Source organism: Sebastes umbrosus, chromosome 6 (assembly GCF_015220745.1).
Source record: "Sebastes umbrosus isolate fSebUmb1 chromosome 6, fSebUmb1.pri, whole genome shotgun sequence".
In the NCBI taxonomy this organism is placed as follows: Eukaryota; Metazoa; Chordata; class Actinopteri; order Perciformes; family Sebastidae; genus Sebastes; species Sebastes umbrosus.
Genome location: NC_051274.1, coordinates 14,296,739 through 14,323,672, shown reverse-complemented (window position 1 = coordinate 14,323,672; position 26,934 = coordinate 14,296,739). Strand labels below are relative to the sequence as shown.

The following is a 26,934-nucleotide window of genomic DNA, read 5'->3' as shown; positions in this document are numbered from 1 at the left end:
TTTTTTTTTCTCTTCCTCCTCTTGCCCACTCGCTCTGCTGCTTTTTTTTTCTCCTTGCTGTCTTTTGCCTGCACTGCCTCCTGATTGGCTAAGCTGCTCTTCAATAACATAAGCTCTCTTCTTTAATTGGAAGGGGGCCAGTTGTGTGGTGCACCAGAAACCATCCCGCCCAGCTCATCTCTCTTTTTTCTCCCCCCCCCCCTGTAAGTGCCTGTGGAGAAGAATGCTGAGCTCTGCAATTTCATACGCATCGAGCGGAGAGAGAAAAAAAGAGGAATGGAGGACAGAGGGGGTTGGGGGAGTGTGTGGGAGAGAGGAAGAAGAGTGGGAATGGGGGGAGAGCATCGGTGGCGAATCAGTGGACCGCAGTGGGACAAGCAGAAGCTGCATGGGAACAAAGAGAGAAAAGGGGGTATTAGGTGGGGCGAGGGCAGATTTGGATGCACAGTCCACCAGCCGCAGCATGCTGAGGTGAGAGAGCAGGTCAGATGGAGGGAGATTTCCCTGCATGCACTCACTGCAGCACGGCTAGGTGGCTCTGCTGCAGTGTGGAGTCTAATTGCCAGGCAAGAAGAAGGGGGGGATGGGAAGGGAGTAGGAGGAGGAAGAGGAGGAGGAGAGGGGGGGCTGGTTGCAGTGATGCCGAAGTACAGTCTTCCAGCCAAGCGTGAATATATGGGGGGAAATGGGCAGGCAGCCGCAGTGTACAGCGGTTAATGCCTTTTTCCTCATGAATTATTGAAGGTGCCCCCAAAGGAGAGTGGGAGGGTCACAGACGGCAAACTACTGAGCCTGTTCAGACAGTCTCACTGCTACCGAGGTTCATGATAATCACTCACACCTGAAGTACAGGTCGTCAAATTATTAAATGGAGCCCCCTTCACTTAGATTATTTAACCCAACTAATGAAATAACCTGCTTTGGAACGGGGATTGTGTAGCTCTCTGCTTCACTCTGTGTTAAAAGGCTTCCTGGAGAAAATGGATGTGGTGGATTGACTTTGTGGTGTCGGGTTGCCCGCCGCTCTCTTTCTTTCTTTGACTCACATCTGGTACCTCCAATGTGTCCCAGCTGCATTCAAAGTACAATAGCCAAGCGGATCAATAATGGATCACACAATACCTCAACCATTTGCAGAGGCTACAATGAGCACTCTGGAAGTTATATGATCCCCCACAAGAGAAACGCAAAGACGCTGTTTGCTCAATCAACAACATGATTGCCTGGTGGATGAATGTGCAAATAAAAGAGATGCCCGATGTTTTTAGGCTGGTGTAAAATAGCATGTGACCTGAAGGGACAGGTGAACCAATTCCAGTGTCATCTGGATGTAGCGACAAATCTAGATTAGCATGTTTTGGAAGCATCTTGTCAATAGCTGAAAACCAGTATAATAGATGAGTAAAATGTGTCTTCTACTTGCAGAAGTTCATGAGAGTTCAGTTGATTGTGATGTGCAAAAAAAAGAAAATTTTATTTTCAAGTAATCTATATACATTTGTTTCAATGAATTACCATCGTGGCCACACACTGTGGGAATAATTCAGAAAAGTGAGAATACTTATAATTACAATAAACAAACTTTTCCATCAATCATCTGCGCCAGTTTTCCTTCATCGTCGTGGTCTCTGCTCTCTTCGGGAGGCTGTAGACTGTGATGGAAATGTTTGAATCTTTGAAGACCTGCTCCAGTATCTCCGACACTTGGTTCCATCGCAGTCTATCCAGGCCACAGCCAATACTGTCGGAAAGAAAGAGCCAACACATGTCTTGTCATACAGTATTTAAAATGCATTTGTAGAACAAATTAGCATTAGAAAAGTATCACTAAATGACTGAAAAAGATACAAACCGAGGTATTGATATTCTTGTCACTCCGTTCTCTGCACAGTGGGACTTCATGTCCTCCAGGCTCTGTGTCAAACTCTCATAGGTGGGCTTTTGGCTGTACTTTTGCTTTGTGATCTGCAATATAAGAACAGGAACGATAATATTAACTACAATATTAATGTTAGGATGAGAATTTACACAGGGAACCATTCTAATTAAACATCTTTACCAGATAGTAGACAAAACGTCTGTCTCTTTTCAATACAGCACACTTTCCTGTCACCTTTTCTGTTTGGAGATAAAAAGATAATAGCCACATCAGAATAAGACACAATACAAACTCCAGGCATTTTTTTGAACCTCTTAAACCTCACTGACCCACTGGTGGACAAGTCATAACAAATTCATGCATGCTGTACAGCAAAAAAATAGTGTAGATACTTTAAAGCTTCAGTAGGCAGAATGTTTTTGGCATCATTGGGCAAAAATGCCATAATAACCTGCCAGCATATTGTAATTCAAGTGTTCTGAGAGAAAACTGGACTCCTGCATCTCCTCATGGCTCTGTTTTCAGGTTTTAGAAAATCTAGCCTGTGACGGGAGACTTTGGCCAATCACAGGTCATTTCAGAGAGAGAGTGTTCCTATTGGCTCAACATGACTGCCAGGTCACAAACTTTCTCATTTTATAGCTACACTACAAGATGTTTCTGAAAACATTTGGGGCGAGAAATAGGCGAGAAATAAATGATGGATAAATGTGTACAAACAACAATATTTTCATGTGATGGTGAAGCCCATAAATACATCCAACTTTTCTATCAATTGATACAGAGTATACAGCATATGTGATATTGTGTAGAATAAGATATTTAAAGGGACTGTTTGTAACTTCTTACACGTATAAATCACCCGGGTCAGTGTCCCATGCGCGCTCGCATATGCGTGCTTGTGTTTGGCTATCCTGTTCAGACAAGACTCCAACACAAACTACACGGAAGCACCAAAACCGCAAAGTTATATCTAGTGAAGCCCGTCTTGCAAAACAGTGTTGGCCGCGGGCGGAGGACGCGGGGGAGACCGTAGCTTTGGTCTCCAGGGCCGGAGTCTCTGCTGTACTCTGCTCCTCTGCTGCTTGCCTTCACTCAGCTCGCTCCACCTCACGTGCATGCTCGTACACTACACACTGCAGAAGACTTCGTAGCTCTGAGAATATCTAGTGAATGTACAGAGGACGTTTGTGCAGAAATAACTGCTGCAGCTCCTCCAGACCAACAGAGGTTTCCCATGTCTTGTGAAGTGACGGGGCTCCGCAGCGAGAAACGTTATCGTCTCTGACCGGGTGCCGGTGTCTCCCCTGTTCCCTCCGGCCGCGGTCGGGAGGCTGAAGCAGGAAAAGCCAACACTAGGATCAGCATTGATTCATGGAGAGACCTTCGTCTGGTCAGCTAACATTACTGCCAAGCAGGTGAAATATAGAGTGATATTGTGGTTTTAGCTGACGTGTGTCGCCTCACTGTTTTGAGCGATGCTCGTTCACGTCTATTTAGAGCGAGCACAAGCGCGAGCCCGACGCTGACTTTCGTTGACTTAACGGCCACAGGTGTCGCTGTTAACGAGCATTTCTGACTCTTAAAAACAATCCCTTTAAACTTTGAATTTTCAAAATCAAAACATGGTTTCTCTGTCCTAAAAAAAAAATGATTGCCTGGGATTTAATAACCCTAAAAATAAGACATGTTCACTACTGATGAATTTTTAATAAAAAAGGGCTGACTCACTCTGTGCCTTTAACTCATCTACCCCTTTGAACTTCCTCTTGAACAGCACTGCTATGCCTGCCCCCATGTGGCAGTCCTCACTGATGCAGTGGGCCAGAGCCTCGTCCGCAGGGCTCGAGAACAGGTCCCCGGTGACATAATCAGGTCTCCAGCTGTCTTCTGCAGCCTGGACAGGAGGGGGCAGCATGGCACCGTGGGATGAAGAAGCACAATGACAGAACAAGAAATAATACACACTGGAGTCTGGGACTGGTATGTCAGAAACATCACTTTTAGTGCACGTAAAACTAAGACATTAGACGTGTTTTCCTGCAAGTGTAAGCTTTACCTTCATGTCGTCAGTGTGGACTGGTTTCTGCAGTTCAGACGACATTGTCAACAGTGATTGGAGCACTTGGTGAGTTGATGTCGGTGTTACACTCATTAAAACAACTGCTAGAAGACTTGCTGGCTAGCTTATCATGCGACAGTAAAGTGTCTTTGTATAACTTACAAACCGTTGACTGCAGATGGCCGTTTTAATGATAAATAAAGGTACTTTTCGGGATGCTCTTTGATAGCGAAAGCAGACTAGTCACTTTGTTTTGAAGCAGCCACGTATATCCTCTCGCGAGAAAACACGAGACTTTGGAGAGGGGAGGTACTTCCTGAATGAATGGATGATATTCTGTACAAACAGCATATATTAACACCAGAAGATGACCCCTAGAGCTACTATGGAAGAGTGCAGTATTATTATTATTTGTTTATTTATGAATATCTTTTTTGTTCCTTGAATTATTTTCTACCCCCTTTTTTATTTTTGTTATTATATTAATTTTTATAATTTAAGTTATATTTCCTATCCAATTGTGCCTTGTATGTTAGATGTATTAAGTTTAGATTACAATGCCTTAATGTTTGTAAATTAATTTTCTTCAATTAAAACAAAAAACACCAGAAGCCATAATTTGACTACCTATTTGTACAAAACTTTTTCATAAGAAATATTTACAAAAAACTGAAATCTACCACCAATGTTTTTTTTGTTGAAAATCATGAAATTGTCTTTACTAAATCTGATAAGGAAATGTAATGCCTTTTGAATTAAATTGTATTATTCTCAATTCTCAAATTAGTGCATTGTTTACTTTATGGAAAACATCAGATTTCCATCAAACAAAACCGACAGTGTGAAATTGGTATTTATGTATTGTTCTTAAAGACCCTGCAAACCCTCACAGGTGTGTGTATTTATTCAGTTTTATTAAATGTCTATTCAAGTTCAAGTTGGGCCAAGCCATGATGGAAATAACATTATAGGTCACCAAATGAAAATGATAGTTATAAGGAATCAGCTCCATACAAATGTGTATTGGTGTAGAAATCACAGTTGAATGATGACTGGACATATGATCTTAAGGCTGCTAATAATCTCTCTTGACAGAAATAATTTCCCACACACAAATCAGTGCTTTCCATTCATAACAGTACAGAATCATCTTTTAAAGACTTGAAACATGTAGAGTAATTTGTCAAAGAGAGCAAAATGTCAAAATTGTTCCTGCTTGTAACTTAGCTTCAGTTTGACAAAGAAATAAACCAAATGTAATATTCACTGTAATAGATTACTACATTTTCTATAAACATACCTGACAGAATCATTTGTCTGCACAGAAAATATTGTCAGGAAGACAACGCCATTTCTCCTTACAGACTTCCAGGTTAATGATAGACACATCCACCACTATCAGCTCATCAACAACTTCACCACCGCTACTTGTGAAACCCCATCCAGCTACATGCCACTTTATTTTTTCTTTTATATTCATTTCAGATATGTGAAGTGGAATTCTTTGTACTCTGTTATCCAGTCCAGCCTTCCCAGACAGCTGGAGACGCACAAAATCAGAAAGCAAAACTTAAAAACTAGCAACGTCTTATTCCATAACATACTTCTTCAATTTAACAAACAATTGCTGGAATATAGAGCTGATAAAAAAAAAATTATGATGTCACCTGAGAATATGTGCTTACTTTGAGGAGCATGGTGTCATTACTAGTTCTTACATTCACATAGATGGGTGTTTATATCTCTTTTCAATGTATCTACAGTAGCACTAGCACTAATGTGTTAACAGTAAATTACCACAATTTTAAATGACATATAACATCTGTACTATAGCCATAATGCTAGACAAATTACAGTGACTAACTGTGAAGATGTTTTATGTTAGGGTTATTGGGCATCTTGTGGTTTTTAACTGTAAAAATTACAGTAAAGGCTAACAGTGTAGGTGCAACAAAACTATGAGTGAATGAGGAAAATGTCAATCAATCTCAGTCACACAGTCCTGAGAAGAGGTCGGATCTTCCCTTAATAAGTAAAAACACCTCTCTGTGGTTGTTAATTTAGTTTATTGGATCATTTTTATGCTCATTTTGTGACACAAAGCCAAAAATAATATACAGTTAGGCACCTTATGTCTGCAGCATCTATAAAATACAGACATGTAAACAGACATACAAGAACATTGCTGGCAATAAATGGTCAAAATGACTGTTGCGCAATTGAATAAAGAAGTAAAGAAAGTATAGCATTGTTGTGGACATGCATCTAAATCTTATACGACAGCATACAGAACAATGTCAGGATGACTGTGGTGTTGTCTTTTATATACAAACTGCAATATATACAAAATCACAGCATGTTTGGTCACACATGAAGGATGCGCGTTATGTGACAGATTGGCAGTTCCATGTTCCAGCCTCAACAATCAGAGCTGGGTGTTCGCTCGGTCATCCAGTCCCCGGGGTTGACGTCCATCTGCAGCATCTTCATCACCCACTTGTCCCTCCGTGCTCCATCAATGAACTCATCCAGCGAGAGCTCTCCTACGAGTGACGAGGGAAAGTCATTATTTTACAATACATTTCTCCGTTCCTGAATTCATGAATTTGATAAGGAGGAGATGATTGTATAGCTACAACGCAAAGCCATTACAGCAGCCTGACACTGACCTTTTGAATCATTCATGAAGTGTTTTAAACTGTCAGGAAAACCATGACAAATACTCACCATCTCCATTTTCATCCACCAGCTCAAATATCCGGTCAACCACTTGGTCTGGGGTCAGCAGATTACACTCTGCATCCAGCTCTCCGTGGCAGGCTTTCTTCAATCGATAGATAGACTGAGAGTGACATGAAAGTAAGTTCTTACAACCACTCTGACTACGTTTCATTACAGCCCACTGATTTATCAGGAAATATTCTTTAAAATGTTTTTGAAAGCTGTACAGATCAATAGTTGCACATAGTTACTAGTAAATATTACCTCCACAATTTCAAGAAGCTCTGTTTTATCGATGCATCCGCTTCCGTCTTTGTCATACATTTTGAATGTCCATTTGAGTTTATGTTCCAGTTTGCCCCTCAGGACTAAGTTCAAGGCTGCTACGTACTCCAGAAAATCAATAGTGTTGTCCTGTGTACATGAAGAGAAGGCGTTAAAATGTTTATTATGAAGCTTCTTTACTTTGACAGGCAAAAAGATGAAATATAAATAGTGCTCTTACAAGATACAATAATAAAAGAAAATATGCAGGGCTGCAACTATTATCAGTATTGATTTATCTGCCGATTATTTAGACTATAGTTTAGCAGAAAATATTGAAAAATGCCCATCGTAATTTCCCAGGGCCCAAGATGACATATTCAAAAATTGTTTTTTGCTTGTGTTGTCTGATATTCAGATAAGATAGGACTATGAAAATCGGCAAATATTCACATTTCAGAAGCTGCAACCTGTACATGTACGGCGTTTTTTATCTTACTTTCCCCAATTAATCAACTTCTTTACAAATTAATTTTCCATTGATCGACTATAAATCAACTAATTGTTTCAGCTCAAAAATATGTGCTCAATAATGGACATTATCAGCAATTGTCACACATGCTTCCAATCAACAAATCTTCACTATTACTGCTGCAAGTGTAGTGTTGTGTCAATACTAAAATGAGACACATGACTATGTACAAGGCTTCTACTTCCACATAAGCCGGTATTAACGACATCCATGATATTTAAAAATGAAATATTGATACCATGTTAATATACATATATGATAATATCATGTAAATAATCCAGCACCTCTTAAATCACTTTATACATACAGTTATGGCTACAGACTCTCTCTCCCTACACTCGAGTGTAATTCATTTGCCAAAAAAGAGACAAAATGGCAAATAAACAAAGTTAATAATGAATTTGAATATTTTTTTTTTCAAATGTTCTATAGATATTGCGATAATACCGTATCGTGAATTCTTTCGGCCACGATAATCTGACATTGTGACAGCCCTACATTCCACACAACAGAAGTTTGTACTTACGCCGTTCTTGTCGAAGGCTCGAAACATGTTTTCAATGTAATCTGAAGCCTCCTTGTTATCAGCGACGCCAAAAAATCCCTTGAACTCGTGCATGAAGAGAGTTCCACTCGGGCACTGCACGACAAATTTTTTGTACCATTCCTGCAGCTCGGCCACTTCGATTTCCTTGTCTGGGTCATTCTCCTCGCTAAGGCGCTGACCCATTGTGGAAATCTGTTCCTTCAACTCCCTTAAAGACTGAAATGATTTCTTACATTACATGAAACTGTTTGAGCCGGGGAACTCTTTTAGAGCTTCCCTCTGCATTACAAACTCCACAAATGTTAGTCCTCGGTTATCTAGCCAATTACTGCAACAAACTTTGTGCAAATCTGCAAAGACCAAATTGATCAAAATTACATGAAAGTCCATGCAAGCTGAGTTGTTTTTGTTTATTGTGGCAAATCCCCTCCAAGAGTCAGGATGAGACTGTGAGGCTGTTATGGATTACATGATAAGGGATTAGATATGGACACCAGTCTAAATCAATCAGTTCACAGATAGATCATGAGAGGATTTCCATGTGGCCTTTCTTCTACCTATCCAAGGAAGTAGGCTACATGTGTTAGATTTGTAGAACCACACTGCACACAACAATACATTATTATATGAAGAAATGTTTGCTTAGTATGACTTAACAATATATGTGTGTAAAGGTACAACAGGATTAAGCCATATGATGATGTCAGAGGGGAAGTGTCCAATTAAGTGATTTTTACACACCAAGGTCAGTTTACAATCAGAGAAGGTCTGATGAAAAGATGCCATTTGTTGCATTATGGGAAATGTAGGATTCAGCATTTCTGGAAGAGCTTGACCTACTTCTTCTAGCTAATAAAAATCATGTACTGCTGTTTAGATTTTGACAATTCTTCCGACTCTTCCAGGTCCCCAAACTCTATGAGAGTGGAATACTAAAATGCTGATGTGCTCCTTTAAGTATTCGTTCCTAGTATTTGAAGTTCCTAACCAGTCTGATGATTCACACAATCAGGCCAAGCTCTGACCTTCAGAAGCCATGTTATTTACTGCTCCCCCTGATTACTGTTTACGTGCCTGCTTCGGTCTCACTGAAGCCTATAATAAATGTGTTGTAGCTAAATTCCCTAATGATAGACATTACAACGTAGGCGTCGAGAGGGATATATATTTGGGAAATGTGTGGAAGCATCTCGCAAGCTTTTGACCTTGTTTGGGTATTGGGCAGCAGTACGTGTAAATTTGGAAATAACTGCATTCATTGGAAGAAGAGTGTCACTGTTTGTTAGTGGTAACCGTAGCCATTGTTTACAGGTGAAAGCTTGGCCTGGCACTGTACGTTCCAGTGCTGACAACAGGGATGATGATAATCATAGCTTAGAGGTGTCAAGGCCACATGACGTGTCACTGGATGTTATCCTCACATGATTAAAACGATTCGTACTTTCTGTTCTTATACAAGAGATATTTTAAACCCACCCATGTTTTCCTTTATACAATCATTTTACATAAGTTGTATTACTGTACCCAGGTGTTAAGACCCCCCATTTCTGTACCCATGACTGGCTTGCATTGACAGGACTGGTCCCAGGTATCATCTCTATATCACTGCTACTTCCTGTACTGTTTTGTCTACAGCCATGCTTGCAGCTTTGTGAGGCTGTGCTTGAGCTAAATGTTCACATGCTTATAGTGATAATGGTAGCATGTTTATGTTTAGCGGGTAAAATGTTATCATGTTCACAAACCGTGTTGGTTTAGCGTGTAAGCATGCAAACAAATAGCAAACAAATAGCACCAAACTTTAAGTTAAGTTTAGGCTGATGGGAAGGTCATGAATTTTGCAGACATTTGGTCATAAACCAAAATATTGGACAAAATTAAATTTTGACCAGATGATGGCACCAGATGAGAAGTCAGGAGAGAGAAAACAATTCATCCTCTGGGGACCATGACAGTGTGTATGTAAGCATGCAAACTTTAAAGGGATAGTGTGTAGGATTTGGCGGCATCTAGTGGTGTGGTTGCAGATTGCAACCGAGTGCCCCTTCGCTCACTCCTCCCTTTTCCGAGACAGCGGTCACGTGAGCCGCCAAGTGTCAAACTGTGGTAATGGTGATCACCTCGCTCAGAGGCAATCTTTACCATAATAACACTACTTTAGGAGCAACGGAAGTCAGACGGCGGCTGGCGGTACCACGGTTTTGCACTCTGCGGCCCACATTACCGCAATTTCACAAGCGTGTCGGAGAACTACGGTGGCCTTCAGGAATTGTAAAAACACTTTCTCTAGAGCCAGTGTTTGGTTTGTCCGTTTTGGGCTACTGTAGAAACATGGCGGACTCTGTGAAGAGGTTCTTCTGCCTATGTAGATATGAAGGGCTCATTCTAAGCTAACGAAACGATTCTTAGTTTCAGATGATTATACACTAATGAAAACATTCCATTTCTGCAAATAGATCCCCCAAAATGTTACACACTGTTCCTTTAAATATGAAATGGCTCATAATGCAGCATTTTGGCTAATGTTGGTATGTTTACATGTGAAGGCTATGGTGTGCAATCGGCATGTTAGCATATTATTAAAGTCAAAGTACAGCTGAAGACAGGAATCTCATTAGTTTCAGAGGTGTACTATGATGAACTTAGTGTTCGACAAGAGAAATTTTTAGCTATTGATGGGTGACTATTACAAGAGTGACACCCCAAGCGAGGCTAAAAGGTAATCCCCAATAATTCAGTGTCCCTCATTGTTCTGCAGATATGAAACACAACTGGATTTGCAACTCAAAAGAACAACTCCCCTGATATTAACTGAGCACACTACACTTTAAATTTTAGCATTTATTGCTTTCCATGAATACTATGATACAAGCTCAAGCATTCAATTTCCAGCGATCATCAGATTTATGAAGGCAGTGGACATGTATTACAAGTCTACAAAAACTGATTTACAGATGCGTACTGTAAAAATCCAAGCTATCAAAAGAGACATTTTGTACAACTAAGGTATGATCTAGAGAAAGTGTAAAAGTACCTTGTGTTCTGTTGACTGACGTTGATGCAGAAATGGCTTCCCTTGAGCCAAACCAATATTCTATCTAACCAAATCCGGTTACTACTGGCAATACTGTGTGTTTATATTGGCTTCATACAGTGACAAAGGAAAACTGTGACATTTTACACATCCTTCAGGGGGTAAATGCAAATAAGTGCAATATAATGTTAATAAGAAATACATTATTATGTTATGTGCTTCATAGAAAAAGCAAACAGACATCTGTGAAGTGTCACATTCTTAATGGCATGGGTCAAAACAACTATGCTTATAGGCCAAAACACAACTCAAATTGTCAAATGTATCTTTTTTTGGAAATACATGCCAAATGACTTAAAAATGAAATTACTGAATACATCAGTTATCAAGGTTAAATTAATATCGCTCATATAAAAATCAGGAAAAAAAGATTAGAAAATGTTTTAGTCAACAGTGAAAAAAAGTCTCCATAATCTTGAAATCATTTCCTTCCAGTTTAAAGACGTGTGTGGACTTGAGTAGTTGAAACTGAAGAGGACAAAAAAGATCCTTCTGTGAGGGATCTCGAGGTTCACATCGCTCCTGGTCCTGAAGTCCAGAGGTCCACAGTGCTACAGATATACCCTTGGTGTGGTATCATACAGTGTAAAAAACAGTCAGTTGGCAGGTTGGGCTTCCAGTTAGTCATGTTCCCCTGGCTCTACTGCAGTCTTTGCGCTGCTTGAACTGTCAGCGTCGCCCTCTGTTGACAAGTCAGGTGAACTACTAGAAGAGGGGACCTGCTTGTCGCTTGGTAGGCCCTCTCCATCACTGCTGCTGCTGCTGCTGCTGCTCTCTCCATGTTCCTGCTCAAAGCTTTTACTCGTCTCTGACGGAGCAGGCTGTTCGGGTTGATCCACAGCGTTGTCCTTCTCCACACTGTGGACATCCCCCTTCTCAGACGAGTCTTCCTCACTTTCAGGAGGTTCTGTCTGTGTGCTGCTGGGCTCTGAGGACCAAAGTGGACAACATTAGGGCTGAACTAATGATTATTTTCATTAGAAGTTAATCTCTTAATCTGTAGTTTGTTTATAAAATGTCAGAAAATAGTGAAATGCCTATCACAAATTCCTAAAAGCCCAAGGTGACTTCTACAAATGTTTTGCTTTGTCCGACCAAACACCCAAATATATCCAGTTTACGATCATAGAAAACTAAGGAAACCAACAGACATACACATATGAGAAACTGGAACCAGAGAATTGTTATTCTCTCTTAAAATAATGACTCAAAGTGATTAATCGACTATTATTAATATGTAATAAGAGTCTGTGGTTGTTAACTAATAATTGTATTATTTATATGATGATAGACAGTTAAAAAAAAGACTAAAATTGATGCAGAAGAACTCGATTTCCGCTTTTTATTCCATGCATCCTCCGTTTTTTTCTTTGTGAATGCAGAATCTGTTTATAAAGATTACCCACAATACAACCTGACTGAAAAATAGGGTTGTGCAGTCAATCTAATACCCACATGTTAATGTTAAGATTTTCTAAAATTCACTTTGTGATAACAAAAAGCAGCCAAGAGATTTGAACCAGACAGATCCATTCTGTTTCTTTTGGTCTCTGTGCAGACAGTCTGAAAACAGTTCACCTAAACTAGACTATGAAATACTTTAATACTTAAATATACATACGTCAGCCTACATGAAGATGAGTTAACACTTACCATTATCATCTGAAACAGTCGGTGTATCACAAGATGTTGCACTTTTGTACTCTGCGTCACAAGATTCTTCTGAAGAATCCGGTGTCTCTGACGAGCTCTCTGACCCTTTACAACAAGACGACTTCTTTTCTTCACTTTCTGTTTCGTCCTCTTCTTTTTCATCAAACTTGAGCCTCTTGACCTCATGCTTGCCAGCATCAGAATCCTCCTCCTCCTCTTCCTCCTCCTCGGAGTGTTTGTTCTTTATCCCGCTGTTTGGTGCAATTTCACCCTCTGACGGCGAGGAATCACTGCAGTAATGACAGAAACACAGTCAATTCAGTTGTATAAGATTAAATGAATGTGTAGCTCCTATATATCAATTTTAAAGATAGGGTCTTTGGAGGGAAATGTCAGGGCTTGACAGATATCATCAGTGTTCCTGCATTTTAAATAAAAAATATTGAGTAGGCTCACTCAGTACACTACACCGTCACTCACGATGACACACATGTACCATACTTATTTCAATTACCGGATATGGTGCTCCTCCACCTCCTCTGTGGTTGCCTCTGGCTCTTTACTGACTGCACAGTCAGGGAGCCCGTTGGTGGAAAGCGAAGCCGACAATGACAGCTTTGGTCTGGTGAGCGGTTTTGGCGTGTCTGGTCCATTTACATTTCGACTGCAAAAAAAACAGAAACGACCATTTCTTACGTCAGATAACAAGATGGCAAATCAGCAGAACTCCTAAGACCCAAACTGACAGGCCAGATATAACTGCCCTTACTATATAGCCTTGTTGGATTTTGGATATTTTACTTTAACTTTCCACTTGGTGGTGTATGAGGCAATTTTAGATTTGTGGAAGTCAATAACTGACAAGTATGTGGCTCCCACCTGTCTGAATATAGAGAAGAGTTACCAGGAAACATCACTCCATTCATTCTGTTTACACTGGATGCCCCATTTTTCCTTCGAAAGAAGTAGAAAGGCACAAAGACAACTGGCTGTTAATTGTAACTTTGTTAAGTGTGACTGAATAAGCAAATTCAAGGGAGCTGCCAATGTGCATCAGAAGCAGCTTAACAGAAATACTGCAGCCAGCAGAGCAAGGGGAGCAAAAGCTTCACGGCTGATGTACTTACTCTGATGTGGGGTACACACTGCTGACCACCATTACATTCTGCAACACATAAACAACAATAATATGTATTAGAATTCAATTTAAAGCCATGGAAAGTATGTTTAAAACAAAATTCATAGTGCAGTGTAGTGCTCACCTTCTCTAAGCCCATGAGAAACTTGTCTGTTCCAGTGTAGTTGCGTTTGGGGTCCGTAAGGAGTTCACATAGACGCTGGATAGTGAATGGGATTCTGGAAAAGTTATCAAGATATATATTTAGGATTAGCCATCACACAGCCAGCATCAACACCTGGCAGCACAGGAGCCGAATGAGAAAAAACTTGGATCAATATGAGCAAACTTGGTTGACCCTAAATTTTAACATTTAAACGTCACAGTTATTCAAGTATAAAGAAATGTAAGAAAATAGAAATAAAGGAGTATGCAACATGTAAATTATGTACATAATGCTACAATATATAACACAATATATGTAGAGAAACAGAAATAAGAATAAAAAATAAGAATAAGAAAAGAAATTAGAAATATGTACAAATATGTGCATCAAACATACAATATATAACCACACTGTAAATAAGTACAAAATGCTGAGAAGTGTGATCTATTTAGTGTGTTAAATATAAATGCAAGAATAGAATAAATAAGAATTTAAATAAGAATATTTCTTGACATGTACAGTAAATCATCATCATTAATTTTCAAATCATGAAGTTATTTTGCTATGTTGAAATTCAAGAAGAGATTTCTAGGCTTGAGGATGAATGGTGTTTATGCAAATATGTTTTTGGGAGAGTCACATGCAAAACATTAAGTTGAGTATCTTTCTGTCTCGTGAAAGGAAAACTAGCCCATTATAGATAAAAAGACACTGAAGCTCAGTTTATAGTGAATTTCACAAATAATTTTGCAATTGATGAGGAGGAAGTGACACAACTCTGGCAGATTGAAATGAATGAATTACAGCACAACGCGGGTCAGACCTGATTGCAGCTAATTTGGCTTATTATCAGGTTTACTCACCCATTGTAACCATCCACTATTTTCAAGATCCTCGTCTTCATGTCTTCGAAGGGCATGTAGTCTACATTAGGATTATGTGGCGCTCTTTGCTCTGGCGTTGAAGTGTGGAAATCATCCATGACTTTTTCCAATTTAAACACAAAGTATGTTTTGAACTGTGACCACGAGATCCTGGAAGATATGGGAAAAACACAAGTCTGCGTGTCATACAAACAAAAGAATGGAGGAAAAAAAACAAAAAACATATTCTCAAAGACTGGAAGACTCCAACTCCACTGTGCTTCAGAAACTGGTTGCATGAATGGTCTCAGTTATCCACATGGAGAAATTGCGAGCCAATAATTTAAAATATCAACATAAATGGGAAGAATCTTGGGGCCCCTTTCTGCAATATTTGGACTCAGTTTGACAATATTTCTATTCATATATTGATTGTTTTGTTTTTCCTTTTCCCTGTTCTGATGTTGAATACTCCCATTATGGACAGCTTACATTTAACTATCAATTGGATGATGCTGTATGTAACAATATGTATGTTTTGTCCTTGACATGCGGTTTAGATCATTTTTTCTTAGTTATTTGTATCACTCCTCCCCGGGTGTAAATGTGTGTGGGTGTGTGTGTGTTAGTGCAGATGCGTAGATTTTCGGGTTGGCTTTCGGGTTTTGATTTTTGTTTGGTGTATGTGTTGTCGTTAAAATTTGTCAATAAAAATAATATACCAAAAAAAAAAGAATGGAAAGTCTTGAGGCACATTTTTACTGATGAGAGTGATAAAAAAAAGTTCAGCAGGTTTCATTTGGAGGAAAACTGGTGTGTCTATTGCTGTGTGTGAAGTTTTAATGTTATGTGTGAACCCTTGAGGACTACTCACATTGTCTGGCCTGTCTTGGCAACATGACATAAGAATTGCTCAAGTTCAGGACAGGTCTCTTTCTTGCCTTTCTTCTCAAAATCTGTAAATGACCACATGAAAAACAGAAATTAGTTTATTGGTAATAATAACATTAATCCAAAAAGCACACAAATCTGACCCAAACTGAACCAAACAATGTTTGCACCTGCATTAACCTAAAGTTGAAAATGTTCAAAACAACCCAGAAGCATATAACAATTAGAGAAGAATGTATTCTGTAAATTACTTATAAGATAAGATAGAACTTTATTAATCCCGAAGGAAATTCTTGTGCCAGAGATTGCTCAAAAATACAACAAAATTACAACAAGTTCAATTGTATAAAATACAAGTGTATGAAATAAGAAGTACTATTTCTAGCACCAGTGCCTGATAGAATAACAATTAAGTAAGATACATTTAGTAAAATGAGTAAATAAGATAAGTAAAATAAAAAAAGGTAAAGTAAGCTAACAAACAGAAAAATAAGTAATATTGCACATGGACATTAATATTGCACACAATGAACAGTTATATTGCACATGAGAATTTAAAAAGTAGTATTGCACATGACATTGATATGTTACATTAATTATAATGTCAATTCAGTTCAGTTCAGACAACTTTATTTATTTCCAAGGGGGCAATTCATTTGTAGCATTCCCAGTCCATACATCCATACATACAACAGACAACCAATAATTAGGGCATGGGGCAGTTGGAGGGACAAGTTACAATAAGGACCATATAAATACATAGGATTATGGCAATAAAAGCCAAAAAATAAGGAACAATATATAAGAACAACATATCATAAAGTTCCTCTACATAACAGTCAGTTATTTATTTATTATTAGTAGCTCTATCAAGTGGAAATATGCTAAACAGGAAAAAAACACCACATCATTAATCCCCAAAACACCAATTCCATCTAACTAACTGGAAAGTTGATGTAAAAGTTAGTAAGTGTTAAAGCATGTGTATTGTGATGCTACACAGCTAGCTGTTTACATAATCTTCCAGATTAAAATGGGTCAAACGTAAACAACGTGAAGAACTTATTCCTCTCAGAGGATAATCACTGAACTATGTAGGCCAAGCAGAGACAGGTCAGCTTGTCCCTATAGGAGCCTCCTCTTCTCCTAAACAGCCAGCTTCACCGCTGCTCAGTAAGCTAACGTTAAGTTACAGTACGTAGTTAGCAAACATGAACACGTTGTTTCTGCTGGCATCACAACAAATCACAACATTCATTCACTCATAACCAAAACGCTTATTGTAAGAAGTGTAAATATTGCCTTGAAACGCCTCCAGTAACGCGTCGATGTCCATAGCTGTGTCCAGTCACAGGCAGGAAATACTGAGCGTGCTAGTTAGCATGTAGCATGTAGCATGTAGCAACAGCAACAAAGCTGCTGGCAGCAGGGACGGACTGCGCATGTCTGGAATGACGTAGGCACCATATGCATGGAGAAGGTCAACCTTTTTCCTTTTTTATTGAACAAATTCAAATTCACAAACAACATGGCTCATAGATCATTGCATTAGAGTAAAAGGACAAGGTGCATACAGAACAAGAATAAATAAAATATGTAAAATTATACATGAAAATAATAATAAATATATATAAATATATTTATTTATTTTTATTAATATTTCAAAATGACAGTATACATAGTATCAGCAGAAAACATTAAAAACATTTACATACAAAAGAAGCATAGCGAAAACATAAACAAAGAGCTGTGCCAAACATAAAAGGACAACAGAAATTAAACAAAACCAACATAAAATTAAAAAAAAAACACAATAAAAAAATAAAAATAAATAAATAATAATAAAAAAAAGGCAACGAGAGAGTATGACAATAATTTCACTTAAAAACTTTAAAGATATTGCCTATATTCATTGTGTTCATTGCTTTTTTGTTTTATGAGGAAGAAATTGTTGACAGATATAGATCCATTTCTTTCAGAAATACAAAGAAATTAGGCTTTTTTTGGGGTAAATTTACACTTGTGAATGTGGAACTTCGCGAGACTTAAAATTAAATTAATAAGGAAAAATGCATTGCTGTCTTTGTCACTGTAATCGTAGCAACCAAATATAATATTTATATAGTACAGTGCAAAATCTGAGAAAATGTTAACAACTATTAAATTATTGACATCTTTTCCACAATTCACATGTAAATTTTACAGGACCAGAATAAATGAGAGCAAGTTTCAGGATGTGATTCTACAGAAGGAACAATGGTGGGTAGAATTTAGAGGGACTGTTTGTAACTTTTTACAGGTATAAATCTGCCGGGTCGAGATCCCATGCTCGCTCGCGTGTGGCCGGACTCGCTGCTCCTCTGCCTGCTTGCCTTCACTCACAGACCGCGCGCGTTCTCACTCCACCTCTACACATGGATGCGCGCTCACTCCACACTGCAGAAGAGTTAGTTTAGCTCTGAGAATATCTAGTGAATAAATGCTGCAGCTCCTCCAGACCAACAGAGGTTTTCCGTGTCTTGTGAAGTGACGGGGCTCCGCAACGAGTTACGTTATCATCTCCAACCGGGTGCCGGTGTCTCCCTGCGGGCGTAGTCGGGAGGCGATAATGTTTCTTTTCCTTACTTCAGCCCCGGAGGCTGAAGCAGGAAAAGCCAACACTAGGATCAGCAGTGATTCATGGAGAGACCTTCGTCTGGTCAGCTAACATTACTGCGAAGCAGGTGAAATATAATAGTGATATTGTGGTTTTAGCTGACGTGTGTCGCCTCACTGTTTTGACCGATGCTCGTTCATGTCTATGTAGAGCGATCACAAGCGCGAGCTCGACGCTGACTTTCGTTGATTTCACGGCCACAGGTGTCGCTGTTAACAAGCATTTCTGAAAGTTACAAACAGTCCCTTTAAGAGTAGCAGTAAGGACATGATGTTAAACACTTGTGTACAGTAGGTGGCGGTATATGCAGCTTAAAGTTGGTTGCGATCCGCCAGTAAACTGAGAGAAGAAGAAGCACTTGAATGCTCCCCCCTGCAGCAGCAGCAGCAGCAGCAACGGGAATAAAAGCAGCCACACTTGAAATATTGCTTGTTCTTATAGCGTTATAATATTTCGAGTGACAGTTATGTGTCGACTTCTTCAGTGAGAGAAGCGTGTGTATCTCTGCGGTGCTGCTGTGGACTGTAGGTGCTGCAGGCAGTCAGCGGGCGTCATCGTTTCTCTGTTGTTGTTGTGTGACGGAGCAGCAGCAGACCGGTGAAGCGGCCAATGAGTCAGCAGCTGATCATCGGGGGTTTATGAAACCTAACCAACCTATATATATATAACGATAACAGCTCTGGTGGAAAACATTTGCAAAAAGACAACCTTTAACGAAGTCATTCGGGTTTTGCAGAGGTAAACAATGTCAGTTCCAGTAGTAGCTGCGTTACAGCTGAGCACATCATCATCCAGCCCGGTGCTGCTGGAGCACAACAACATCCACATCAGGGACAGAGATCTGATTTCTAGAGACAATGAGATCGACACTCTGCCTTTACATTCACCGTGGACCTTCTGGCTTGACAGGTAAGACAACTGCCTACTTATTTCCCCCCTTCAGTTGTTCTATTATTAACCTTTAAGTGCCAAGTAGGTGAACTCTTTGTTATTGACCTTTTAATGAGAACAAAGAGGGGATATGAGGAATGTATCATAGGCCTGCTATTTAAGTCAGCCTTATCTGCGACCCAGATAATTATAAATGTGTTTAACAGTTTTGTCTTAATAGATCACATAATAATAATAATAATAACATAACAACAAACACCTTGCTTTATGTGATCTATTAAGACAGGCAGCTTTATTTGTATAGCACATTTCAGCAACAGGACAATTCAAAGTGCTTTACATAAACATTCAAGAACATTGCGACAAAGTGCAAAAGAACATTAAGACATAATTAAAACAGTTATAAAAACATTAAATATTAGAAAATAAAAACAAGCTAAAAATAACAGCTAGGATCGAAGCTCAAATAGAATATAACACACAAGAGTAAACGTTATAGTGCAGTATAAGATCAACATAATAATAATAACATAACAACAAACAGCCTGTTAATGGTGTTGATTGAGCTTTTCTGCCAACATGTTGTCTCTCTGACCTACATACAAGTCCTCCATTTGTTTCTCAATATAAACAAAATTAATTATGACTAACTGGATAAACATAATAACTCAACCTGATTTCAGTTAGTTCAACCTTATAGCTTTTTACTTGTATTTTTATGATTGGACATTAGTACTGTCACTTGCTAACCAGCTTTTAAGAGTATTTATTGCTAATGCCTATTTTTTTTAATCTTATTTATTCTTATTCTATTGTTGATCTTGTTGTGTGCTTGTTCTATCTATACTTGTAGTCTATTTTTACCTTATTTATTCTTATTCTATTCCTAATCTTGTTGTGTGCTTGTTCTATCTTTTGCTGCTGTAACTCAGATAATTCCCCTTGGGGATTAATAAAGTATCTACCTACCTACCTACCTACCTACCTGATTATTATGGATGTTATTTTTAAAAACCTGTTGTGTCACTCCTCATGTGTCTGTTAGGTCACTGTTTAGTGAAGCATTTTTTTTTCTGTTGTTGGATTAACACTCATGTAGCTCAAAACAGGCTTTAAATTGCCGGATACAAAGTTCCTAATTTAAAATGAAAATGTTTTTATTATTTAAAAGTGATTTCAGCATTAATGTTAAGCAACGACAACAGAATTGAACACAGGTGACACACAGTGCGTTACACAAGGCCCGTCATCCACAGTGTGTACAAATCAGAGGGTGCTGTGTTCAAATGGGGTCAGTGTTGTTTACTGTTTACTGGCTTATTTGTCATCTGATCACCCCCCCCCCCCTCAACCCCTCTCACCCCTTCCAACCTGTCTGCTCAGAGGGCAGCAGCTCACTGAAACATGTCTGAGTGACGCAGCACTGAAACATGTCAAGTGAAAAGGACCTGATATCTTTACAAGCTTGTGATTTTTAAAGAAGCAAATAAATTAAATGTAATTTAATTAAATGTGTGTATCTGTTTTTTGTGTGTGTGTCAGATCTCTACCAGGAACAACAGCAGCTGAATGTGAGTCAAACCTGAAGAAAATCTACACCGTGGAGACCGTCCAGGTAAGACGCTTTACAGTCTTGATACAAGAGCACAGCTCCAGCCGGCACAGTGTTGGTGCCCCACTAGGAGTGGATGTGATGACGCATTTCAAAAATAAGTTTTCTTAATTACACTGAAATCAAGATTTTTTAAAATTCCATTTAGAATTTTTTTAACCAGGAAAAGCTTTACTGAAATTAAAAATCTCCTTTTCAACAGTGTCATGGCCAAGACAGCAGCAGCACATTAAACAAAGTTTCAGACATACAACAAATAACAGTTACAGACAATAAAAAATTCTGTTACAGCATGAGAATACAAGCATGAGTCTCAGGTCATCATATTCTAGACCACATAGGGTCATGTAGTTTAGACAAAGCATCTACAGCCTGCTGACCCTCCAAATCCTTCAGTCTATTTTTAAAGAAACCAGCTCCCCCAAACCCGAATCACTCTGCAGGAGCAGGGGCAGCGTACCTAAACGCCCCTTTTTCCATTTCAAGACGATAGCAAGAGTAAGTTTTGCGAATATATATCACAGAGCTGATACGGTAGCTTGCAGCATTTTTCAGATGGATACATTTACATACAGTAGTTATGAAGGAGGCAATTTAAAGGAACAGTGTGTAGCATTTCGGGGGATCTGTTAGCAGATAATGGAATATAATATTAATAACTATGTTTTCATTAGTGTATAATCATCTGAAACTAAGAATCGTTGTGTTTTTGTGAGCGTAGAATGAGCCGTTTATATCTACATAGGGAGGGGGTTCCCGTCATGGTCGTGTCTAGAAGGTAACCCCCAAATTGCAAAATCTGATCTGAGATTTTCAAAAACTCTAGCGAGTTTTGCTGCCCGACGACCTATCCTAACCTTAACTATTTGAGATCAACGCCTATTCATAACCATCTCGCGAGAGTTTCCCCAACTTGCAGGTTCCCTTTTAGACACTACCCCTTTTCACAGAGTCCGCCATGTTGCTCCGCCATGTTTCTACAGTAGCCCAGAACGGACAAACCAAACACTGGCTCTAGAGAGAGCCTTTCATGTTTTTACATTACCTGAAGGCCACTTTAGTTCTCCGACACGCTTGTGAAACTGTGATAACGTGAACTGTAGTGTGCAAAACCGTGGTACCGCCAGCCGCCGTCTGACTTCCGTTTGCTCCTAAAGTAGTGTTATCATGCTAAGGATGACCTCTGAGTGAGGCGAACAGCGTTACCACTTTTTGCACTCCGTCTTTGAAAGGGAGGAGTGAGCGGAGGAGTACTCAGTTGGTTGCAATCTGCAACCACACCACTAGATGCCGCCAAATCCTACACACTGTCCCTTTAAGAATAGCCTTATAAATAAGGACATCCCGGTGATTAAGTCTACGGATGGACAAAGTAGGCCAACCAACCCTAGCATACAGGGAGCAATGGTGAGTTAGGGCCTTAAGATTTGTAATGAACCTCAGCGCCCCACGGTATACAGTACAGTATCAAAGGAGTTAAGGCACTGAGAAGATGCATGCATATATAAAACATCACCGTAGTCAATCACAGGCATGAAAGTAGCAACAACAAGTCTCCTCTTTGACTTATTTCTGAAATAACAACCCATCCACAGCTTCTTCACAAGTTGCTGAATGTGAGGCTTAAAAGAAAGAGAATCACCAATTAAGAATCCGAGGTGTTTATATGAAGATACAGACTCGATGACATTGCCCCGAAACTTAAAAATAGACGGAAGGCTCAGTGGCTTTTTCTTTGAGTTTGTAAAATGATATGCTGATTTCTTTCCACGCTGCTGTTGGAGTTTCTCTTTTCTCCCGAAACACTCCAAAACCACTGCCAAACCACTAATTAAGACACATATCAGGAGAAACTGAATGTTTTGTTCCTCAGCTATGTCTTTGTGCTTGAAAGTAAACAGTATTCAGGTCAAACCACATCATCAACCTGAGGTTTAATAGCGTCACATATTTTTTGTCAGTGTGTCATTATGTGCTATAACTTACTAATAAAAAGTTTAGAGAGGTACTGATCATATGTTAAAATGAGTCTGTTGACATGGAAACACCTGTTAATTACATGTTAATCTGTTTAATTACTGATTACTGACCTAATTAGCATGGCAGGTTATTTTAATTGCAGCAATGTGATCATGGCAGGACGTTGAAGTACCACTTTATGAATCCCCAACCACAGCCGTGTTGGATAAGGACTCATAAATGTGTGTGCGTGTGGTTAAGAGCAATGAGGAAGAGACCTTTGGCAGTGATTTTCTACATCGTAACACATGTGAAATATTAACAAGGCCAGCTGTCTGCATTCCATGTGCCAGTAAACGGTTCAGTAAGATAACCTGTTTCCTCTCTTTCACCTTGGCACTGGAGTAGAACTTCTGGAGAGTTTACAACAACATACCCGGCGTCTCCAGCTTGCCGTTGAGATGTAGCTATCATCTGATGAGAGGTGAAAGAAAACCACTCTGGTAAGTTCAAAATTGAAGATAAATACATGTATGTGTTCATAGCATTTGAAGCTGTTTAAAATTGTGTAACGTTACGTGCTGGTTTGCATCCAGGGAAGAAGAAAGCAATGCTAAAGGTGGTGTTTGGAAGATGAAAGTACCCAAAGACTGCACTGTAAGTGACATAATTAATATATTTATGTAGTATTTTCTTATAATGATTTACTATTTAACACATTTGTCTTCATATTTACAGTCTGCTGTATGGAAGGAGTTGCTATTGGCCACTATTGGAGAGCAGTTCAGTGATTATTGTGCCACAGGTACATTTCTTGATTGAGTTATATGAAAATGCATTGGGTTTTGAAGAGAATTGCATTTTATGTACACAATACCGCAAGTCTGAATCGCATTAATCTCATTCTCTGCTGCTGTTTCTTGCAGACGATGAAGTGGTCGGGGTCAGCGTCAGCGTGAGAGACAGAGAGGATGTGTTTCAGGTCTGGAATGGAAACGCTTCTTGTGTTGGCGAGTCAAACATTGTCGGAAGGATCAATGAACTACTTCCGCAAATACCGTTTAAAGCAGTGTTTTACAAACGTGAGTATTTTTTCTTGGAATATTAAAGGGATAGTTGGGGTGTTTTGAAGTGGGGTTATATGGGGTACTTATGCTTCTCCAAACTGGGGGTGTGCTGACTGTCATCTACTGTAGCTAATACACTGACTATGGATAACTACCTCATACAATCCCACTTCAAAACACCCAAACTATCCCTTTAACACTGACATAATCGTTTTTAAAATGGATTGACAATAACGCCATAAAATGTGAGTCATTGATGTCTTTGTTTATATTCCAGCACACGAGGAGCACCACGCTTTTGAAGGAGGCCGAAGACATTAGCACATTTTGCACATCAGATCCTTCGACATATACTGTACATGTCTTGTTGCTTATGAGCATATTTTGGATAATATTTGGGCACATTTTGACTCGATTGAGTTCATAGTTGCTTAATGTATCATCTTAATTACCTCAAAATGTAGCCCGTGCATTATGATCTCTCAATCATTGGAAATTCCCATCTTCTGAGCACTGTCATTCATAATAATATTCAAAATACTTTTATTATAGTCGAAAACCATTTTAGTTTGATTTTATCTGTGGCAGTGTTTGTGTGTTTTTATACTCCCAAATTTTGCAAATCCTAAACCAAAACACCAGATCGCGTACATGTCAGATTTTTGTAGATGTATTATAGCATATTTTGTGCAGTTTCCTGAGCACAGACAAAGCTATAGGTCTTTGAATTAAATACATTTTTTGGATATAAGAGGAGGCATGGTTCCACAAAGCAAACCTTTTATCTTAACAATACATGACAACGCTTTTCTAGTGAGCTCTTTTCTCCCTTTTGTATGTTACAGCCAAAATACCGTTGCCTGACATAAACATTTAGTATGCTGTAATGCTCATATATGAGCAGAAAATTGCACATTCTTTTTTTATTTTCTTTTTTTAGGATATGAGCAGATTGTCAAAAGGAATATGTTCTTGTTACAATACAATGACCTCAGTACACAAATCGTGAGTAGATGCTGAGAAATATATGCAATCATTTCTATTCTGTAGAATTTGCAGCAAATTTGCAGTGTTGTTGTGGTTGTCATTGTGTTCAAGCATCGGTCCCAAATCAAGCACTTTGTTTCTTACTGTGTGTGTGTGTGAGTCGTGATAACTGAGACCAAATCCACTTTGGTTTTGTGTCACCTTTTCTGATGAAGTGTAAAGCTGTTTTCTCTGCTTTTAATAGTAACTTGAGATGTGTAGATGTTAAAGTTCTAGGCCGAATAGAGCAGAGCAGAGCAGATTTCTTTGAATACTAGTACTATAATACTTAGACATTTGAGGTCATTTCTGCATAGCTATGGAGTGTATGCATAGAAACCCACAGAAATACTGCTGCTATGATTTCTCAATCAAGTCAAATGTTGAAGTATTCATGACGCTGGTGTCTTGGCTCGGATTCTCTGCTTGAGAATATTCACAGGAGGAAGTTAGTTTTCAGACCACTGACTTTGCCAAACTTGTTTTATTTTCCCTTTATTCATGTAATATAAGCACATACTGTAGGATAAGAGAATACTGTACCCTTGCACATAATACAGTTCACTTCAGATCTCAGACTTTGTAACTGATTGTTGATCTTGGATGGTGCCTTGTGTTTACCAGCAGTTAGAATGTCATCCGTGTTCAGCATGTTCAAATTGTAAATAGTCATGTTTCTCTGTTTTAGTTTTACACGTGTTTGAGAAATAAAGACGCCTAAACTTCCACCTTTTACTGTTTGGAACACTTACTGTATGTGTGATGAGAATATCAATATTACTATTAGATTAAAAAAAACAGCATTTAGACCCAATTTTCCTAAGAAAGATTGTCAGATCTTTGTCTTCAGGCTGTTCATTGGCAGACAATCCTTCAAGGCTTGCTGTTACGTTCCAAAATGTGTACATGGATTTGTTAATTTTTTTTTTTGCGTTGAATCAAATATAAGATAAAATTAAACTGTATTTATCCCAAGGGACATTTTTCTGCAGCATGTATTAGACATATTTAAATAAATTCAAGTCTTTTCATGGCCATGGGAACAACAATGACTGTGGATTTTAAAGTGAGGCACTAAAAGGCCTTCATTTCACATGAACTCATCACAACCCTAGTTTACCTCAGGAATTGTAAGCCACCATTTCATGACAGCCAGAAGGAAAATGTCTCCCTCTAGAGGTTGCATCAATGCATGGATATAAGATAGTTTACAAGTAGGCTACATTTGGAAAGACACAATGATTTCATCTCCATGTAAAGGCAGTCTTAAGCACTTAGAAATAGCCTATAATTACATACAGATGAATATAACATATGCAGCACCAATGGCACCATGTTCACAGTACTGAACAGGATGCTTGTATTGACTATATTTGGATTGTAAGCTATGGATGAAATGCCTTTTTATGACCGAGACTCTGTATGTTGAGTGATACAGGGGGGCATTGTTTTGCACATCAGCCTTTGCACTGGATTGAGAAGCCTCCCTGTGCACTGCAAGCTTTATTTGGATGGGGGATGTCACAAAATGTAGGTTTGTTAATTAGGCTACAATAAGTTGTTTTAAATGAGGCATAATATCACATCTTACCCCAGGGATATGAAAAGTAAAAGATGTAATGTTTCCAGGATGGACTGAGCTGAACCATTAAAAACAATTTCTTGATTGTAGAAATCATTAAGTACAATGTGTGACAATATGTGACAAAACTTAGAACAATAGGCATCATACTGAAATACAGGCACCAAAACAGGCATGACTCCATACTATGCTGATACAATCACCATTCAGGACATAATGGTAATTATAGGAAACTCTGAAAACATAAGATAAGATAAGATAAGATAAGATGAACCTTTATTAATCCCCGGAGGGAAATTCAGGTGTCGAAGCAGCAACATCAGCAAACAGAGCGAAACACAGGAGAGGTAAA

At 38.9% G+C, this 26,934-nt stretch overlaps 4 protein-coding genes across 7 annotated transcripts; 1 reads left to right on the top strand and 3 right to left on the bottom strand.

Annotated features, from left to right (window-relative positions):
• Positions 1-1,447: 1,447 nt before the first annotated feature.
• On the bottom strand, positions 1,448-4,257 carry oard1 (O-acyl-ADP-ribose deacylase 1). Of its 2 annotated transcripts, XM_037771527.1 has the most exons (6): positions 4,104-4,257; positions 3,939-4,031; positions 3,611-3,776; positions 2,060-2,118; positions 1,853-1,965; positions 1,448-1,741 (listed from the first exon to the last, which is right to left on the bottom strand). In XM_037771527.1, exons 2-6 carry the CDS (start codon positions 3,981-3,983, stop codon positions 1,594-1,596), a joined length of 531 nt encoding a protein of 176 aa, XP_037627455.1. In that variant the 5' UTR covers positions 3,984-4,031; positions 4,104-4,257; the 3' UTR covers positions 1,448-1,593. The 2 variants fall into 2 exon arrangements, with proteins under 2 accessions (XP_037627455.1, XP_037627454.1); XM_037771526.1 differs by having other exon boundaries at positions 3,939-4,235.
• Positions 4,258-5,710: 1,453 nt separating this feature from the next.
• Positions 5,711-8,488, bottom strand: guca1b (guanylate cyclase activator 1B). Its single transcript, XM_037771663.1, has 4 exons — positions 7,985-8,488; positions 6,927-7,076; positions 6,669-6,783; positions 5,711-6,484 (listed from the first exon to the last, which is right to left on the bottom strand). Exons 1-4 carry the CDS (start codon positions 8,186-8,188, stop codon positions 6,360-6,362), a joined length of 594 nt encoding a protein of 197 aa, XP_037627591.1. The 5' UTR covers positions 8,189-8,488; the 3' UTR covers positions 5,711-6,359.
• A 2,343-nt stretch (positions 8,489-10,831) lies between these two features.
• LOC119490344 (serine/threonine-protein phosphatase 4 regulatory subunit 2-A-like) lies at positions 10,832-17,242 on the bottom strand. Of its 2 annotated transcripts, XM_037773676.1 has the most exons (9): positions 17,092-17,242; positions 15,773-15,854; positions 14,899-15,069; positions 14,015-14,108; positions 13,880-13,917; positions 13,632-13,706; positions 13,267-13,416; positions 12,753-13,042; positions 10,832-12,027 (listed from the first exon to the last, which is right to left on the bottom strand). In XM_037773676.1, exons 1-9 carry the CDS (start codon positions 17,123-17,125, stop codon positions 11,720-11,722), a joined length of 1,242 nt encoding a protein of 413 aa, XP_037629604.1. In that variant the 5' UTR covers positions 17,126-17,242; the 3' UTR covers positions 10,832-11,719. The 2 variants fall into 2 exon arrangements, with proteins under 2 accessions (XP_037629604.1, XP_037629605.1); XM_037773677.1 differs by lacking the exon at positions 13,632-13,706.
• Positions 17,243-18,788: 1,546 nt separating this feature from the next.
• On the top strand, positions 18,789-25,728 carry LOC119490102 (eukaryotic translation initiation factor 4E type 3-like). 2 transcript variants are annotated; one of them, XM_037773311.1, is made up of 7 exons: positions 18,789-19,354; positions 20,879-20,951; positions 23,316-23,410; positions 23,504-23,564; positions 23,646-23,712; positions 23,834-23,989; positions 24,252-25,728. In XM_037773311.1, the coding sequence occupies exons 1-7, from the start codon at positions 19,191-19,193 to the stop codon at positions 24,293-24,295; spliced, it is 660 nt and encodes a 219-aa protein (XP_037629239.1). In that variant the 5' UTR covers positions 18,789-19,190; the 3' UTR covers positions 24,296-25,728. The 2 variants fall into 2 exon arrangements, with proteins under 2 accessions (XP_037629239.1, XP_037629240.1); XM_037773312.1 differs by having other exon boundaries at positions 19,286-19,354; positions 23,313-23,410.
• The last annotated feature ends 1,206 nt before the right edge of the window (positions 25,729-26,934 follow it).